This window comes from Aotus nancymaae, unplaced genomic scaffold (genome assembly GCF_030222135.1).
Source record: "Aotus nancymaae isolate 86718 unplaced genomic scaffold, 86718_ANA_hifiasm-v0.15.2.pri h1tg000076l, whole genome shotgun sequence".
Classification (NCBI taxonomy): domain Eukaryota; kingdom Metazoa; phylum Chordata; class Mammalia; order Primates; family Aotidae; genus Aotus; species Aotus nancymaae.
In genome coordinates this window covers 7,036,366-7,056,871 of record NW_026988491.1, presented here as the reverse complement: position 1 = coordinate 7,056,871, position 20,506 = coordinate 7,036,366, and the positions used below count along the sequence as shown (strand labels likewise).

At 42.3% G+C, this 20,506-nt stretch overlaps 1 protein-coding gene across 1 annotated transcript in view; it reads right to left on the bottom strand.

The window, feature by feature from the left end:
* Positions 1 to 20,506, bottom strand: part of SLC5A1 (solute carrier family 5 member 1) — a 73,322-nt gene that overhangs the window by 18,800 nt on the left and 34,016 nt on the right. Inside the window, exons 6-11 of the mRNA XM_012442118.2 lie at positions 12,823 to 12,928; positions 11,628 to 11,708; positions 10,174 to 10,394; positions 9,798 to 9,933; positions 8,820 to 8,927; positions 3,406 to 3,556 (exon numbers count right to left, since the gene is read on the bottom strand). Coding sequence (XP_012297541.1) covers positions 3,406 to 3,556; positions 8,820 to 8,927; positions 9,798 to 9,933; positions 10,174 to 10,394; positions 11,628 to 11,708; positions 12,823 to 12,928 — 803 coding nt within the window. The remainder of the gene's footprint in view (positions 1 to 3,405; positions 3,557 to 8,819; positions 8,928 to 9,797; positions 9,934 to 10,173; positions 10,395 to 11,627; positions 11,709 to 12,822; positions 12,929 to 20,506) is intronic.

Genomic DNA, 20,506 nt, shown 5'->3' with positions numbered 1-20,506 from the left:
TACTCTCTCAGACCACAGTGAAATAAAACTGGAAATCAACTTCAAAGGGAAGCTTCAAAAGCATGCAAATACATGGAAATTAAATAACCTGCTCCTGAATGATCATTGAGTCAACAATGAAATCAAGATGGAAATTTAAAAATTGTTTGAATTGAATGATAATAGTGACACAACCTATCAAAACCTCTGGATACAGCAAAGGCAGTGCTAAGAGGAAAGTTCATAGCCCTAAATGCCTACATCAAAAAGTCTTAAAGAGCACAATAGACAATCTCAGGTCACACCTCAAGGAACTAGAGGAACAAGAACAAACCAACCCAAACCCAGGAGAAGAAAGGAAATAACCAAGGGCAGTTAAATGAAAGTGAAACAAAACAAAACAAAAAAATATGAAAGATAAATGAAGCAAAAAGTGGTTCTTTGAAAAGATAAATAAAATTCATAGACCACTCAGAAGATTAACCAAGAAAAGAAGAGAGAAAATCCAAATAAGCACAATTAGAAATGAAACAGAAGATAGTACAACCAACACCGCAAAAATACAAAAGATAATTCAAGGCTACTATGAACAACTTTATGTGCATATACCAGAAAACCTAGAGGAGGTGGATAAATTTGTGGAGAGATACAACCCTCCTGGCTTAAATCAGGAAGAATTCGATACCCTGAGCAGACTATTAGCAAGCAGTGAGGTTGAAATGGTAATTTTAAAATTACCAACAAAAAAAAGTCCAGAAGCAGATGGATTCACAGCTGAATTCTACCAGACATTCAAAGAAGAATTGGCACCAATCCTATTAACACTATTCCACAAGGTAGAGAAAGAGGGAATCCTCCCTAAATCATTCTATGAAGCTGGTATCACCCTAATACCAAAACCAGGAAAAGATATAAGAAGAAGAAGACAACTACAGACCAATATCCCTGATGAACATAGATGTAAAAACCCTTAACAAAATACTAGCTAACTGAATCTGACAACATATCAAAAAGATAATACACCATGATCAAGTGGGTTTCATACAAGGCATGCAGGGATGGTTTAACATATGCAAGTCAGTAAATTTGATATATCACATAAACAGAATTAAAAACAAAAATCACATGATCATCTCAACAAACACAGAAAAAAGGATTTGGCAAAATCCAGCATCCCTTTATGATTAAAGTCCTCAGCAAAATCAGCATACAAGGGATATACCTCAATGTAATAAAAGCCATTTATGACAGACCCACAGCCAACATAATACCAAAAGATGAAAAATGGAAAGCATTCCCTCTGAGAACTGGAACAAGACAAGGATGCCCACTTTCACCCACTCATATTCAACATAGTACTAGAAGTCCTAGCCAGAGTAATTAAACAAGAGAAAGAAATGAATGGCATCAAAATCGGTAAAGAGAAAGTCAAACTGTCGCTATTTGCTGATGATACAATCCTATACCTAGAAAACCCTAAAGACTTCTCCAAAATGCTCGTAGAACTGATAAATGAATTTAGCAAAGTTTCAGGATACAAAATTAATGTATACAAATCAGTAGCTCTGCTATACACCAACAGAGACCAAGCTGAGAATAAAATCAAGAATTCAACCCCTTTTACAATAGCTGCAGAAAAAAAAAAAAAAGACTTAGGAATATACCTAACCAAAGAGGTGAAAGACCTCTACAAGGAAAACTACAAACACTGCTGAAAGAAATCATAGATGACACAAACAAATGGAAACACATCCCATGCTCATGGCTGGGTAGAATCAATATTGTGAAAATGATCATACTGCCAAAAGCAATCTACAAATTCAATGCAATTTGCATCAAAATACCACCATTATTCTTCACAAAACTAGTACAAACAATCCTCAAATTCATATGGAACCAAAAAAGAGCCCACATAGCCAAACCAAGACTAAGCAAAAAGAACAAATCTGGAAGCATCACATTACCTGACTTTAAACTATACTACAAGGCCAGCGTCACCAAAACAGCATAGTACTAATATAAAAATAGGCACAGAGACCAATGGAACGGAATAGAGAACCCAGAAATAAACCCAAATACTTACAGCTAACTAATCTTTGACAAAGCAAACAAAAATATAAAGTGGGGAAAGGACACCCTATTCAACAAATACTGCTGGGATAATTGGCAAGCCACATACAGGAGAATAAAGCTGAATCCTCATCTCTCACCTTATACAAAAATCAACTCGGGATAAATCAAGGACTTAAATCTAAGACCTGAAACTGTAACAACTCTAGAAGATAACATCAGAAAAAACCTTCTAGACATTGGCTTAGGCAAAGACTTCATGACCAAGAACCCAAAACCAAATGCAACAAAAACAAAGATAAATAGGTGGGACTTAACTAAAGAGCTTCTGCACAGCAAAAGGAACAGTCAGCAGAGTAAACAGACAGCCCACAGAGTGAGAAAAAAGCTTCACAATCTATACTTCCCACAAAGGACTAATATCCAGAATCTACAAATAATTCAAACAAATTAGCAAGAAAAAAATAATCACCTTACTCCTGTAAGAATGCCCGTAATTTAAAAATCAAAAAATAATAGATGTTAGTGTGGATGTGGTGAAAAGGGAACACCATTACTCTGTTGGTAGGAATGTAAACTAATACAACCACTATGGAAAACAGTATGGAAATTCCTTAAAGAACTAAGAGTAGAACTACCAATTGATCCAGCAATCCCACTACTGGGTATCTACCCAGAGGAAAAGAAGTCATTATACAAAACAGATACTTGCACATGCATGTTTATAGCAGCACAATTTGCAACTGCAAAATTATGGAACCAGTCCCAATGTCCATCAGTTAACAAGTGGATAAAGAAATTATAGTGTATAGATACATACAATGGAATACTACTCAGCCATAAAAAGGAACAAATTAACGGCATTCACAGAAACCTGGATGAAACTGGAGACTATTATTCTAAGTGGAGTCACTCAGGAATGTAAACCCAAACATCATATGTTCTCACTCCTAAGTGGGAGCTAAGCTACGAGGATACAGAGGCATAAGAATGATACAATGGACTTTAGGGACTTGTAGGGAAAGGAAGGCAGGTGGGCAAGGGATAAAAGATTACAAATTGGGTTCAGTGTATAATGCTCAGGTGATGAGTGCACCAAAATCTCACATATCACTAAAGAACTTACTCATATAACCAAATACCACTGTTTCCCAAAATGTATGGAAATAAAAAATTTAAAAATAATAAAATAATCAATAAATAAAGTTAAATGCCACTGAATGGCAAATATAACCAGCCACGGAGATTATTCCCATTCTACCCAGGCATCTGTGAACCTTCCCCAGCCTGAAGGGTAGCACAGATGGAACCTCTCTGATCATTCAAGCTTTTGTGCATGGGGGAAGCTACATTTACCTTCCAGCAATCATGAGCTCTTTCTCAGATGCTCCCTTGCGGACCTTGGTGTAGATGTCCATGGTGAAGAGGGTGCTGGCACTGTTGAAGATGGAGGTCAGGGAGCTCATGAGAGAGGCCAGCATGACCGACAGCATCAGGCCTCGCAATCCTGGAAAAGAAGGAGTTCTGAGTGGCATATACAGCAACTTCAGCTCTTTTGTATTTGGAAAATACGAGGACTCAAGGTTTGTTTGCCTTTTGAAACCATGCCATGTTATCCAATTTATCTCTCCAAAAAGACTAGATGATTTAAGAAGTGGCCTACAGCTTTAAACTTATTAGCCCATTACAAGCCCACAGCAGCCACAAAGAGTTGGAGACACAACATACTTGAGGTGAATACTTTGCAACTGGATGATGATGATGATGATGATGGTGATGGTGGTGGTGGTGGGGTGTGTGTGTGTGTGTGTGTGTGTGTGTGTTTCCATCTGAGGGGATTTTTATAAGGTCTCTCACTTGAAATATTCATGATATAACAGAAAGAGATTTAAACTATGATTCAAAAGATGAGGTTCCCAAGAAAGTAAAAAAGACATCCATGGATTGGGAGAAAATATATGCAAATCATGTATCTGATAAGGGCCTAGTATATAGAACATATAAAGAACTCCTAAAATTCAACAATAAAATGACAAATCACCCAATTTAAAATGCCAAAGGATCTGAATAGACACTTCTCCAAAGCTACACAAATAGCCAATCGTGACATGAAAAGATGCTTGACATCAGGGGAATTCAAATCAAAACCATAATGGGATAATACTTTGCACCCACTAGGATAGCTATAATAACACATTTTTTAAAACCAGTAATAACAAGTGTGAGTAGAGATGTGGAGAAATGGGCACATTCATATATTGCTGGCAGGAATGTAAAATGGTACAGCCACTGCAGAAAATAGTCTGGGTCAGGCAGTTCTTCAAATGATTAAACATTGAGCTACCATATTACCTATCAATTCTATTCCTAAGTGGAATTTCATTTCTCTCTACCCAAGAGAAATGAAAACATATGTCCACTCAAACACTCATACCTTAATGTTTGTAATATTATTACTTATAATAGCCAAAAAGGAGGAGCAACACAAATGTCCACCAAATGATAAGTGGATAAACAAAATGCATAAACAATTGACAAACGGGTAAACATGCGATGGAATATTATTCATCAATAAAAAGGAATGACATGCAAATACGTGCTATGACACAGATGAACCTTGCAAACATTATGTTAAGTAAAAGAAGCAAGTCACAAAAAAAACACGTATTATATGATTCTATTTATACGAAATGTCCAGAATAGGCAAATCTAGGAATACAGAAAGTATATTAGTGAGAGACTGCTCATTTCATTAGCAGGTATAGGATTTCTTTCTTTTCTTTTTTTTTTTTGAGACAGAGTTTTATTCTTGTTACCCAGACTGGAGACCAAAGGTGCGATCTTGAATCACCACAACTTCCACCTCCCAGATTCAAGCGATTCTCCTGCCTCAACCTCCCGAGTAGCTGGGATTACAGGCATGTGCCACCATGCCCAGCTAATTTTTGTCTTTTTAGTAGAGACAGGTTTCTCTATGTTGGTCAGGCTGGTCTTGAACTCCCAACCTCAGGTGATCGGCCCGCCTCAGCCTCCCAAAGTGCTGGGATTACAGGCGTGAGCCACTGTGCCCAGTGGGTATAGGATTTCTTTACAGCATGAAATAAAATTTTCTAAAATTTATTTCAGTGATGCTTGCAGGCGCAATTGAATATATTTTAAAACCCACTGAATTGTACATTTTAAATGAGGGAATTGTATGGTAGGTGAATTTGAGCTCAATTGCTTTTTTTTTTAAGACAAGGCTCTATTTCTAACTCTGATCTTAAGCAAGTTACATCATGCTCTAGATCTCATTTCTTGATATGTTAAATGGGGATACTTTCCCAAATCAGAATACAGAATACTACATCTTCCCAAATCAGAAAACGGAACTCTTGTTATTAAAGTTTTCCTAGTCATGGGAAGCCTGGTTGGCTATAATCTCTAATTCTTCCCATTCCAAGGAATACACATGGGTGCACCAGCTGAGGCCAGAAGGCCAGGTCAAGCCGAGGACTCACTATCAAGAGTTTTACAGTCTCAGGAGTAAAAGTAACCTTAGGATCACCTAGACCTGTCATCCATCTGATACATGAATCCCTCACAACACTTCCTCTGTCCAAACTCCACAGCAACAGTAAATCTCCTCCTACCCTACGGGAACCTGCCCTCAGACAGTTCTGAGGAGGCTGAAATCTATCCCTCTATGGCATCAGATGTAGTCCTCGTGGTACCCAACAGAACAGGTCTTACCCCCTTATCCACTTTGCTATCTTTCATATATTTAAAGACAACTCATGTTCCCTTGAACTCTCTCTTCTCTATATTCCTATATAACTGCATTTGAGAGACCCAAATGTTTAGAACTTCACTTATACCTCTTAAACTTCAGCTTGTTAGAGCTGAGTCGACATTCATACCTCTTGATGTCCTTTTGGAACATGATTCTGTCATTCCTCTAGGTTTCATATATTTAAATAATTTATGGTCTCACCTACAGCCTTGCAAAATTAATTATAAAGGCTGCCTATTCTAATTATTTTGTCATTTGTTGAGAGGGTTTTTTGAATGGTTCTTTCTGAGTTTGTGTAGTGTACATTACAAACTATTGGAAATATAGAAGAAGTTATAAAAATCATCAAGTCCAATTATCTCATTTTTCAGTTGATAAAACAAAGGTCCATTTCAAGAAGTTAGTAAAAAGGGCTTTCAGCCCTAGCTCTGCCACTTATTCAGGGTTACTTTGCCCTGAAATTGGTAAGCTGGGACAGAACTTTCCCCTCTGTAGACACTCCTATCAAACCCCCATTCATTTATTTACTCAACCAATATTTGCTGAACATAATTTTACAGTAGTCCAGGCAAAAAATAATGGTCTATCAGACTAGGGTAACAGGAGTAAAAATAGAAGTACGCTAGCAGACAATTTGATGTGGATTGGTGGGAGGGTCACCTACTTGCTAAGTGGAGGAGGCTGACTCTGCAAACGGAATGAAAAGGAGTGGCCAGGCCAGGTGCGGTGGCTCACACCTGCAATTCTAGCACTTTGGGAAGCCAAGGCAGGCAGATCACCTGAGGTCAAACAGGAGTTTGAGACCAGCCTGACCAACATGGAGAAACCCCATCTACAATAAAAATACAAAATTAGTGGGGCATGGTGGTGCATGCCTGTAATCCCAGCTACTCAGGAGGCTGAGGCAGGAGAATCACTTGAACCCAGAGGTTGTGGTGAGCTTAGATCACAGCATTGCACTCCAGCCTGGGTAACAAGAGTAAAACTCCGTCTCAAAAAAAAAAAAAAAAAAAAAGGGAAAGAAGCAGCAAAGAGGATGGGGAAAATTTGAAAAGACAAACAGACGAATACAGTATGATGGAATCCAAGGGAAGAGGACAACTAAAGAAGAATGAGAGATCGATAATGCTGAATGCCACTGAGGGGTCCAGTAAAGTGGGGAATGGAAAATATCTATTTGGTCTAGCACAGGGAGGTCATTAAGGAATGCAGTAGGTCAGGTGCAGTGGCTCAGGCCTGTAATCCCAGCACTTTGGGAGGCCGAGATGGGTAGATCACTTGAGGTCCGGAGTTTGAGACCAGTCTGGCCAACATGGTAAAACACCACCTCTACTAAAAATACGAAAATTAGCGGGGCATGGTGGTGCATGCCTGTAATCCCAGCTACTCCAGAGGCTGAGGCAGGAGAATCGCTTGAACCCAGGAGGCAGAGGTTGCAGTGAGCTGAGATCACACCATTGCACTCCTAACCAGATTGTTTCCCTTGAGCCAGAATTAGGAGATTTTTCTTCAATGTGAAATATGACTGCAATCCCACAGGTCAACTGCAAAACTCTAGCTATTCAGAGTCACAGCTAAGTACTCACTCAATCACCTAGGAAAACAGATTCTTTTCTTTTCTTTCTTTCTTTCTTTTTTTTTTTTGAGTCAGAGTCTTGCTCTGTCACCCAGGCTGGAGTGCCGTGGGATGATCTTGGCTCACTGCAACCTCTGCCTCCCAGGTTCAACCGATTCTCCTGCCTCAGCCTCCTGAGTACCTAGGATTACAGATGCGCACCACCTCACCTGGCTAATTTTTGTATTTTTAGTAAAGAAATCTTGCCTCTTTCCCTATGTGTTTCTTTGGAAGAGCACAGAAGTCAATTCATTCTCCAGGTAAAACCCCTTGGACCTAGTTCAAGCCTTCATGTTAACATCTGTTGGAGAGCTCTTTAAAAATATGCTTTAATTGGCAAGTAAAAATTGTATACATTGAGGTTGTACAATATGATGTCTTGAAATACATATACATTGTGGAATGGTTCAATTGAGTTAATTAGCATAGGCATTACCTTACATACTTGTCACTTTTTGTGGTGAGAACACTTAAAATCTACTCTTGCAATTTTCAAGTATACAATACATTGCTATTAACTATAGTCACTATGTTGTACAATAGATCTCTTGAACTTATTCCTCTTAACTGAAATTTTGTATCCATTGACCAACATCTCCCCAGCTCCCGACCCCAACCCCTAATAACCACCATTCCACTCTCTGCTTCTACAAATTTGACTTTTTAAGGCTGTACATATTTGTGAGAATATGTGGTATTTGTTTGAGTCTAAATTATTTTACTAAACATAATGTTTTCTGGGTTCATTTATGTTGTCATAAATGACAGAATTTCCTTCTTTTTGAGACTTAATAGCATCCCATTGTGTATATACTATATATTACATTTTCTATGTCCATTCACCTATTCATTCATTGACGGGCACTTATGTTGCTTCCACATTTTGACTATTGTGAACAATGCTATAGTGAACATGGGAGAGCAGACATCTCTTCAACATACTGATTTCATTTCCTTTGGATATATGCCCAGTCATGGAATTGCTGGATCATATGGTAGTTCTATTTTTAATTCTTTGAGGGACGGCCATCCAGTTTTCCATAATGGGTGTATTATTACATCCACTGTTGGAGAACTTTCAAAGACCTTCAATATGTGTTAGGAAAAGTCACATTTTTCTCTAACGAGTTTTCAGATCATCTCCTTTCCAAGTCTGACTGATGGACAAGTTCCAGAACTCATAAACCCAACCAAGTCATATGACTCCTTCCCACTGAAAGAGGACATGTCCAAAAACTAAAGATACCCACAATGATGCTTTCCCTCCTAACCCACAAGTTAAGAAATAGCTTTGCCCAGAAGGTCCACAGAAATCTAGGTGATGCCTAAACCCAATCAGCCTCCCAAGAAAGACCCTACAAACTTCCCAAGAAAGACTCTCACCATTGGGCATGAGCTCCACCACCAAGGTTGGATAGGCGATGTTGGTACAGCCAACCTTGGTACCGCAATATTTCTCACATTCTGAGGGGACGACACAGGCAATTTTGTCTGGGAAGAGATGAAGAGCCATGTCAGCAAGCAGACATTGGGGAAATATTTCCTAAATTCACATTCTTAAAGCAAGGCTTCAAACAGGATATTCTTTCCCAAGGCCCTGAAATGGTTCCTCAAGAGTACAGCTCTCCACAGAGCCCTTTGGTGCCTGCCCTGCCCTGCTGGCACTGATACATTGATGATCTCTGACCAAAGAAGAAAGACAATTTCCAGGCAAAGGAGGAAAGGAATCAAAGAAATGCTCAGGGTGGGAGAAAAGGGGCAAGAGATTGAGCAACAATTGAGCAAATATTATTAGGGAGAAGTGACCTGGAGGCATGTCATAACTTTAGAAGATTTGGAAAAAAAAATAGAGAGAGAAATCAATTGTCGACATAAAAATACCATGGAAGACAATTCCAAAAGTTCCCTCGAGTTGCTCTAGCACAGGAACAATAATGCGTGTATATGAATGCAAGAAATAAAAAAGAGGGCCAGGCATGGTGGCTCATGCCTGTAATCCCAGCACTTTGGAAGCCCAAAGCAAGAGGATCACTTGAGACCAGGAGTTCAAGACCAGCCTGAGCAACACTGCAAAACCCCATCTCTAAAAAAAAAAAAAATTTTAAGTTAGACAGCCATGGTGGTGCACATCTGTTCCAGCTGCTCAGGAGGCTGAAGCAGGAAGATCACTTGAGCCCAGGAGTTAGAGTTGGAGACTGCAGTGAGCTATGATCACACCACTGCACTCTAGCCTGGGTGACAGAGTGAGACCCAGTCTCAAAAAAAAAAAAAAAAAGGAGGAAGCAGGAAGCTATAGAGCTTTAGAAGTGACTTGGAGACAGAAGAAGGGAGAGTGACCTGTTAAGTCCAGAAGTTACTTACCTGTGTACAGAATGCGGCTGATCATTCCTGGCATCACCATGATGAACATGGGCAGCAGCTTCAGGTACCCACACAGGGTGCAGCCGGCCTTCACATGAGACATATTCTTGGCTGAGAGGCAGCGCTGCACAATGACCTGCCAGAAAAAGCCCAGTAAGGGAGGTGTGCAGACCAGAGACCCTGTGACACCCTCGTACTTCCCAGCTTTACCATCCTGGGTCCTTGACCTGGCACTCCTGTGTCACTAGGGTGTGACAACTCACAAACCACCTGAGCTCTCCCCTCCCGGTCCCAAGCCTACAAACCACAGACAGACAGGAGTTCCTGTAGTGCCCAGGGGAAGACTCTGTCCATCCCGCACATCCAGCTTGGGTACCTGATCTGTGCACCAGTACCACAGGGCAAGGATGGACATCCCAAAGATGAGCCCAGGCCATGGCAGGTCTCCCTTGAGGGGATCTCGGAAGATGTGGAAGGAGTCGGCCCTCGGAATGTAGCATTCTTCCTTAATGGTGGTGTTGCCATCAGAAATCACAGTTGGAGTGGCATTCATGTATTTTTCCATGAAGGCGTCATAGCCTCCCACTTCATGAAAAGCTGGAACACATTGGTACAGAAATGAACATTCTGAAAGCTTCAACTCTTCATAGCAGCTTCCTTCCATGGATGCCTGAGAAACCAAAAGGACCTAACCCACAACAGAGCCCTCACTGAGTGTCATTGGGCAAGCTACCTTCCCATTCTGAGCTGCAGCTTTCTCATCCATAGAATGAGATTAATAGTTCTGCCCAGCCCCCTTTGGGGGCTACTATGGGGACCAAAGCAATAACTTGAAAAAGTGCTCCAACTTTAAACCTCTTTATAATAGGGAAGGGATTTTTATTTAATCAAAGAAAGACCTCAGTTTGGGACTACATACAAAGACCCTGTTTTTTTCCCTCACCCTCTGATGTCAGCCATGGCCTTTGGGACCCTGGACCCAGACCTACTACCCCTGGACTCAGCAGTGTGGTAGGATGTACAGGGAATGAATAAGAAATCTGGAACCTGCCACCTCTCAATTGTGCGTCCTTGAATAAGTCATTCCACTGCCTGCCTTGTTAACACCCAGGGCCTACTGGGGAAAACCAAATGAAAGTCCTTAGAAAACAGAACAGTGGAAAGCAAATACAAGTCTTTGCAGGATACACAGTGAGCCTTGAGCACCTAGAAATAAAATGTACTTTCTATCCTCCCATAACAAGTATCCTTACATCTAGGTTTTCCAATCTCATCTGTAAGACAGACAAGTAAAATTGCAACAACAACAACAAAAAATGGAGGGTCAACACTGAGTAACCAAGATTTTAATTTTGCCAAATAGGGACATTAAAGAGAACATTAGCACCTACTATCAACACTTTATAAAAGAAAAGACACTTGACATCAAAATGTAGATAAGATACAGCCTAAGATTAAAAACACAACATTTGAATAGATTTAGTTTGATGGATATTTAACCTTATCCCTTTTTGTCCAGTTTCTCTGCAGACAGAACACCATATTATCATAGGATCACAGCACAACCACTAGCCCAGACTGGTAAGAGAGGGAAGCAGAAAATCCAGGACCAGCCCCAACCTCAGTCTTCCAGGGATGAGGAAGCTGACCCAATAAGGGTTGGACTCTTATTTCTCGCATCTCCACAATGATAGCCCATCTAGGCTGGACCCTCCCTTTGGAAGGGCAGAGCACGCCTCAGCTCACTGAGAGAGAGTGGGACTTGCCTTTCTCTTTCTGAGGCCCTCTATCTCTGCTCCCACCTCCTCAGCCTGCCCTGGCCCTACTTACCAAACCCAGTCAGGATTAAAGATCCCACCAGCATGATCACCGTCTGCAAGGTGTCCGTGTAAATCACCGCTGCCAGTCCCCCTAAGCAGGCAAGAAGAAAACACACCTGACCTCGTGCAGAGGGTGACCTGTCTACCTGTTTCCTTCCCCACTCTCTGCTCTCTACTTCCTGCTGGCCTTCTGAGAACACCCCCACAGTCATCCACCTGCCTTTCCTTCCTTCCCTCCCTTGTCCTGTTACAGTATTCTGCTACTGAGCATGTTCCCACAGCTCCACCTGTCATAGAAGTGGAGAATGTTTCTCCCTACTTGAGGGTAGAGTCTGGCATGACCCTTTTGAGCCACAAGATGGCTTAAAGGAGATGGCTCCTCTGTGGTAAAAGGAAGCATCTTCCACATAGGAGGCAGGGAGGAGCAAAGAGCTGGCTGTGGAGATGGTGGGACATCACCAAACTGGCACATTTCAAAGGGCCACTTCTATGTCCACCTTCTTCTCAGTCCCCAAAGCTGTGGGGTTCCAATCAAGCAGGAAGTTCTAAAGCTGATCCCTCCCACTTCCAACAAGGAGGCACAGTGACCCCTCTTCTAAGGAGCCCCAATTCCTATTCATGCACCAGCTTCTTGGGTTGCCACTTGAGTCTTCCTCTAAAACCTCTCTGCGTGTGAGTCACTTCCTTTCTCCCTCCCTACAGGGGCTCCCAGTCCCTGACACATCAAATCCAAGGCCTCTGTCTGGCTTTCAAAGCCCCTATACTGTGACCTCATTTGAACTATCAATCCGTATGGTTCCCACAAACCCCCATGATCCTTCAATGACTAACCTCCTTCAGCCAAGAGCATCTGTATGCCCACTCTGCCTCTACTCCCCTGTGCTCACTTATTTCTGCACCTGCTACTGCCCTGATTCTCCCACCTTAGCTACATCATCTCCACAAGTCACAAGGCGCAGCTCTGCATGCACTCCTGTGAGAAGCTCTCCTGACTATCCCAGCCAACACCGCAGCTTTCCGAAACCACTCATATAACTTATAGGGTCTGTGAGTGGGGACTAAGCAAATACCCGACTCCCAAACTGTTATCTGAGTATATCTTTCCTCCTCAAGAGGAGAAACCACCTCTCCTACTTGGATTTATCCTTAACTAGTGTCTAATCCCAAGCAGGGTTTAATGTGCTGGTTTATTTGAATGGACTCACCTGTAATTGTGTAAAGGGCAGTGATTGCCAATAAGAGAAAGATGGCCAAATACAGATTCAGGCCTAAGGCCAGATTGATGAATATGGCCCCTGAGAAGATGTCTGCCTGGAAGGAGAGGAGAGGCGGAGTTAGGAGGGACAGAGGTCAGCTGCTTACGGGGTCTATGGTCTCTCCATTCTTGATTTTCCAAGCAAGCTTTACTCAAGATGATAATAGGTATTCCATGAGAAAAATAATTCCATGGTCAAAAAGGTCTGTAAAATGCTAAACAGAGTCAAGGCAGTTTCTCTGCCACAGAACTTTACTAGCCTTTAATATACGTCATGTATGGTCATCCCCAGCAGGGGAACGTGGTATGTGATGCCTCACAAACTCATTGAACTATGGAACCCTTTTTGCCAAGTAACAACTATTAACACTTAGAGGTTCCTTGCAAGTCAACTGCAGACGGTTGCTCTGAGCTATTGTCCATCTTTTGCACCTCGGTGTACACAGGTTTATCGGAACTCATTCCCAAAAGCAAGTCTGAGTGCTGGAGAGTCCACGAGTGGGAAACCCACCCCCACCCAGGAGTGGAGAGAAACTTAGCAAGATCATACTTTTATCTCCCCGACCCAGATGCAGTCCATCTTGACTCAAACACAACCAGAACGTCACCAAGCACCTCTTACATAGCAGGCTTGGTACCTGCTGGTTTTATTTAGGTTACTTCATGTAATTTTTGAGAGAACTGCTCCCTCTTCACTCCTGAATTCTTCATGCAATTCTTCCACCTTCACCCTTTCTCCTTCCTGTCACTTTCGGCTGTCTCCTAATGAACCTTCTACCTGGCTGGATGGTGCAGTTGTTCATATAAACCAGCAGAGAGCACTAGGGTCACCCCAAATACAGGTTCATGTCATCTCCAAAACGGTATCAGGGAGGGTAGTATTAAGGGATGATCATGGTGAGTCTTTTGTTTTCAAATCTCCAGGTGTGGGAGAAACTGGACTTCCTTTAGATAGAATGAACGCAGGAGCTGTTTCACTGCACAAATCCTAACATTTCACGGCATGCAAACAGCACCCAGGCAGCGCCTTGGGGATGGGCCAGCAGGGTTGGACTCTTATTTCTCACATCTCCTCTTACATCTTGCATCTCCTCTCCAGTCCCATTTCCCAGTCCCCACCCCATTGCTGATCCTGAGGGCCCTCCAGTGTTTAAGGTTCTCCACCACACTTGCCTGCCCCTCCTATGAGAATCTCTTATTCCCTCCCTCCGTTAGTTAGCAGAGGGCACATCTAATACCAACTCCACACTTCTAAGCTAAGATGTGAGCCTCAAAGGGTGAATGAGTCGACCCCTTCCCCCAAGACTGGCCTTTTGAGGACCAGATGCCTTAGTTCCCCTCTGCCCAGACCTCCCCTGAAGATTCCCTTGCCCAGGGCACCCAGTGTCACCATCTTTCCTGGTGAAGGAGGGGAGGTAGAGCCAGGAGGTGGGAGGAGAGATGGTGAGTTAGAAATAAACTCCTCTCTCCCTGGGGCTGGCAGTCAGAAGAACCAGCATTTTAGGCCCAGTGCCACCATTCTAGGCCTGCAAGCCTTTGGGCAAAATATTTCCCCTCTCTAATTCTCAGTGTCCTCATCTTTATGCAGGAAGTCCTGGCTCCAGAGGTTTGTGATTCTCAGTGGTTGGAAGCGGCAAAGGCCTGCAGTGAGGAAAGCATTCTCCTCCTAGTTCCTGGACCACTTCCATTCTGCCTTGCCCTCTGCAGTGTCCCAAGAGGAAGAAGGGGCCCCTGCTGCACATAAGTCTTACCAAAGGTGAAACGGCCACTTCTTCCTGTCTCTGCACACTGGGCCATTTGAAATCATAATGAATATTTATAATGCTGGTCCCTCTCCTCTCATGCCTCTATACAGTCACATAAAGTTATCTAAATTCAAGGGGCCCCATTCACTGATTGCAGTAAAATTCTGATAATGTACACACTTTAATTTGGTGGATTAGCTAATAAGTATAAATAAGCTAGGAAACGATTACAAAGCTGATACTGCCTTTAAAATACCCTTGGTTCATTTATTTTCCAGAGTAGTTAATTTTTAATGCTTTATGACAACACACCATAGTAGACTATGATACCCTCATTAATATGTGCCTTGCTGTCATTAGTGACAAATAAGTAAAACATCAGTTCTAAGATAATGCTATAAATGACCTCTATAAAGACTTCGGAAAAGTATTGGACTAATAGAAATCTTGTTTCTATGATATTCTATTTTCTTCTAACAGTACAGATAAAGAATTCTGAGGAAACCTCCCTGGTGAACTGAAGAAACCTAGGACAAATTCTTCCTCATATGTGTCATTCTAACTTCAGAGATGAATTCTTCCCTGGGCATGCCAAAGGCCAGCCTGGGAATACCTTACCTAACCTCACATAGGTGACTCCAGCTGAGCAAACCCACTCTAGTCTGGGTGCTCTGACATCAGTCTTTAGTTCTTCCTAGCTGCCAAATGAACCCACTAGGGTTGTTTTGCTTTCTTTTCTTCAGGTTCAGAGACTTTTACAGTTTACCAAAGACTTTCAAGTGTATGCATTATTTTGATCCTCAAAACACCGAAAAGTAAGGGACCTCCTTTCTGGAATATTTTCTACAGAGAGCAAGGGTTTTTTTTTTAAACAACAAAAAAAGTGTATAATTTACTTTTAAAATAAGATCTCAAATAAAATAATGTATGTGTTGGGGGTTAAAAATAAACAACATGAGCTGGGCACAGTGGCTCATGCCTATAATCCCAGCACTTTGGGAGGCTGAGGCAGGTGGATCACTTGAGTTCAGGAGTTTGAGACCAGCCTGGCCAACATGCTGAAACCCCATCTCCACAACAAATACAAAAATTAGCTGGATGTGGTGGCGCATGCCTGTAATCCAGCTAATTAGGAGGCCAAGGCAAGAGAACTGCTTGAACCCAGGAGACAGAGGTTGCAGTGAGCCAAGATCATGCCACTGCACTCCAGCTGGGGTGACAGAGCAAGACTCTGCCTCAAAAAATAAATTTTTTTTTTAAACCATTGAAGTTATACATTGAAAAGTAAAAGTAGCCCAAAAGTGACCACTGTCAAGAGACTTCTGTCCACCAGAGGATTTTTAAATAGCTTTCTAAAAATTATATGTCAACAGTTATGTTCTACAGCCCCTAAAAATAATAATTATGAAAATGGAAACTGGAACAATGTTTACATTTGATGGTAGGGGTGGGGAGAAGACAACAAAATGGTGTGCATATTCTAATTGCAACTTTGTGAAAGAAAACACACTATTTGAGCAAGGCCAAAATATGAAAATATTTGTAATGGAGGTTATGGGTGCATCTCCCACCCCAAGACTTTTAAATGCCAATGTTACATTTTTCCTACAGTTTCAAAAGTGCAGGGAGCAGAAATTTTAAAACACAATCTATTCTTTATGGATATATGGGCACCCATACATATCTAGTAAAAGTATCAAAACATAGACTAGAAGAATTCATTCCAAGTTCAAGATAGCATTTACCTTTTAGGAAGAAGGAGAATGGGACCAAGAAAGGGTGTAAATAGATCTTCAGCTATATCTGCAATGTTTTATTGCTTTTCTACAAATAATAAATTGTTAAGATCTATAAAATCTGAGTGGTAGATATAAGAGTGTTTGCTTTCTCTTTCTGCATTTCTATATGTTTTAAGTATTTCATCAAATTTTTAACTTATAAAAACAGGGGACTGTATAGGGATTTACAGCACCAACTTTGATATAAAAGAACTGTCCTATAATCCTATGAGACCATTTGTTTCACAGCTCATCCCAGATTGCTCTTTCCCTAAACTACTGTTAGCTCTTAAAAGAGAGTCAGGGGGAAGGAGTGAGGGAGGGATGGAAGGAAGGAAAAGAAGAAAAAGAAAGGGAAAAGAGAGAGAGAAAGGAAGAAAGAAGGGAGGGAGGGAAGAAGAGGAAAGGAAGGGAAAGGAAATGAGAGAAGGAAGTGGGAGGGAGGAAGGGAGGGAAGGAAGAAAAGAAAGGGAAGGGAACAGGGAGAGAGAGAAAGTAGGAAAGCAGGGAAGGAAAGAAAGAAGGAGGGAAGGAGAGAAGGAAGGAGGGAAGGAGGGAGGGAGAGGAAAAGGGAGAAAGGGAGGGAGAGAGAGGGAAAGGGAGGCAGAAGGGAAAGAAAAAATCTCTGTAATGTTACTAAGCAAAACCAACTTGAACTGAAATTAAAAATTAATGGTCTTCTAGGTCAGGGATTGGCAAACTTTTTCTGTAAAGGGCCCAGGAGTAAATGTTTTATGCTTTGCACTGACTGTCTCTGTCACGCTCTGCCATTAAAGCATAAAAGCAGCCACAGATAACACAATGAGTTTGGCTGTGCTCCAGTAAAACTTTACTTACAAAAACAGATCGTGTGTTGGATTTAGCCCAGGGGTGTGTTTCCTATCACTTTGAAAATTGGGCTGAACAATGTGCATGGGACTTGTGGGGAATAAAAATACAGACCCCAGTTGGAAAACATCTGCAAGTAACTGCGTCTCTGATTGGGAGTTGTCGGTATGTCGCTTTGCCTTGGCTCTCCTATTTTGAGATTCAGTGATTTTATATGTGTGTGCTTGCTGCCCATTCTGGTCTTAACCAAGATGTATCAGAGCACTCAATAAATCCTGCCTAGCCTTGAGTTTTCGGAGGGAGAAGCCCTATTACTCAAATTTCTCTTTCCACTTGTGAAAGTGAGTGGCACCAGGATTAAGCATTCAAATCTTAAGCAAAAGCAAAAGCTCTTCTTTTCACCCAAGGATCCAAAATGGACAGCAGAATTGCTGTGAACATTTATTATAGGTGCGATTTGTGATAACAGCCCCAGGAAACACAAACAGGGAAATGAACATTCAGTCATCACATGTAAGTCATAAAATCTGAGGCTTTATCTCCAGGAATTGTACACATTTGTGTAAGATGTACAATGCCAGGAAATTTTACAGAACGGAATGCTCCTCAGAGCATGATAGGGCAGGTGCTCTAGGGAGCCAATAAAATTCAGGAGCTCATGGAAGGACAATCAGTTCTGAGTCTTGGAGCCCAAAAGTATGAGACTAAAAGATGGTAGCTGTAGCCAAGGCTCCACATCACAGCTGCCCAATGGCCTGGGCCACATCTGTGCCCTGTACCTGCAATGCCCTGTATTTTCTCCTCTCCCCCATCAGTTACACCTCCACTGGATCCCTACATTCTCCCTAAGCCTTCCTGGCAGGTCCCTGGTGGTTCGCTCTCTGGACAGGAATCTCACGCCATCCCTCCTCTCTTCTCACTCATCACAGACCATCCATGCCCTCCCCCACACACGTACAATTGATGAATCTTGGTTTGCGTGCAATATAAATGCCTTATCACCGTATTTTGTTTACGAACAGTTATTTTCTTTTGTCCATGAACCTGGCATTCCTATGTGTCTTGATGTGAGCTTCTAGCAGGTACAGTTTATATCGGTGTAATTCTTTTTAAATTTCATGCTCTGTGACCCACGATGAACCTAAAACCAGCCAATTTTACAAAAACAAAGCCTTGTCTGTCTGCATCCTTCCCTACCCTACCCTCTGCCCACATGTTCCTCCTTCAGATCCTTCATACACCCAGTGTGCAGCTGATGTTCTCTCCTCACAGTCCTCTCAAATTCCACTCATGGCAACTTAATTATATTGTGAGGTTCATTTAACTGCCTCTCTTCATTTTTCCCAGTGTCTTGAATTCTAACCTACTCTGTACTGGAAGAAGGAAAGACTCAGAAGGCAGGGGTCATATAATGTCAAAAGCTTTAGATTCAGTGTCAGGAAATCTGCTTCTCATCCCAGTTCTGCTCCTGTTTAACCCCTCAAAGTCCCTTCCCTCTCTGGACCTCAGTTTCCCATCTCTAAAATGAAAGCACAGGATATAAGAGCAGATGATCTAACCTATCCCTCACTGCATGTCTTCATCCCATCCAAGCACAATGCAGAACTGTGAGAACAGACTTTGGCACTGGAGAGACCCTGGCCCCGGTCTTGGCTTTGCCTCATACTAGCTGTGTAATTTGGGGGAAATTACCTGATTTCTCTGAGACTCAGTTTTCTCTCCCATAAAATGAAAAATAAAAATCCTGGCCAGATGTCTTGACTCACACCTGTAATCCCAGCACTTTTGGAGGTCAAGGCAAGAGGACCACTTGAGGTGAGGAGTTCAAAACCAGCCTTGGTAACATAGTGAGACCCCATCTCTTAAAAAAAAAAAAAGTAAAAAATAGCTGGGCATGGTTGCACATGGATGTAGTCTCAGCTACTCAGGAGGCTGAGGTAGGATGACCCCTTGAGCCCATGAGTTTAAGGTTGCATTGACCCATGATCATGCCACTGCACTCCAGCCTGTGCAACAGAGCAATACCCTATCTCAATAAACAAACAAATTATAGAAATCCCTATCCATGCTGCACTCTTCTGAGAACTGGAGAGGGTGTTAGTAAAACCCCTATTGGAGACTAAATGAAGAGACTGGCACTAAATAGAGGGCAGCTATCAAACCTCTTATGTGTTTGTCAAGAGATCCCTGGTCTTGGGCAATGGATGGAGTAAGTATAATGTTGGTCATGGTGCCCACTAATGTCATGATTCAGCTTCCTTCACTTTCTTCTCCACTCTTTCAGGGTTAGATGGTTAATTATAAGATGAAAAGCCTGGGTTTTTCAGTCTTATTTGATTAGAGACCAGTGTGCAGAGCCTGGACTGGGAAATGCTGGGAAGGCTGGAGAAATCGGGCTTCAGCTTCCTGAGGGAGGGCAGTGCATCTATCTAAGAAGAGAAAAGGGAATGTGAGCAGGAGGGTGAGGAACCCCAAAAATCACACAGAGAGGGAGCATCCCACAGCAGATACAATTCAAAAGTAAAATTTAGAAAAAGCAAGCTCCTGGGGGATGGGCTCCATTCAGATCTGAGCTGAAAGAGGCTGTCCCTCAGCTCCTTGGGGGCTCCCAAGTCCAAGAAGGTTTAATCAGTAACTTGAAAAATAGGTGAGGTGATAGAGGCAGAGAGAGAGGTTGGGCACCTAATTTATTTATATGACCACCCCTGCCACCCCTGCACCAGCTCCGAGGACAAAGAGTGCTCTCACCACGGCAACGGTAGTCCACAGACTTTCACCTGCTTGAACTGTGGACTTGGAGAACACTTGCCTGGGAGAAGAGGAGGCCCAGCACCCTTCTCTACATGCACAGTAGACAGCTACCATTCTCTTGCTCATTGTAGTATGACCTCCTCACCTTCCTGATCACATTCCCTTTCCTCTTCTTAGACAGATGCACTGCCCTCCCTCAGGAAGCCAAAGGCTGATTTCTCTATCCCTCCCAGCATTTCCCAGTCCAGACTCTGCACACTGGTCTCTAATCAAATAAAATGGGAAAGCCCAGGCTTTTCATCTTACAACTAAAAACCAACCCTGAAGGAGAGGAGGGGGAAGTAAAGGAGGCTGAATCATGACATTAGTGGACAGAAGAAACCACAAAGGAATAGGTCGAGGGCAGAAGCAGTGAGAGTCAGGAAGCTGCACAAGGAGGCAGCAATATTCCTAGGTGTTGGCCCAACTCCAAGACAAAACCTTAACAGCATTATCAGTGAGAACATGTTTTCACCAAGTTGAGTAAAAACTT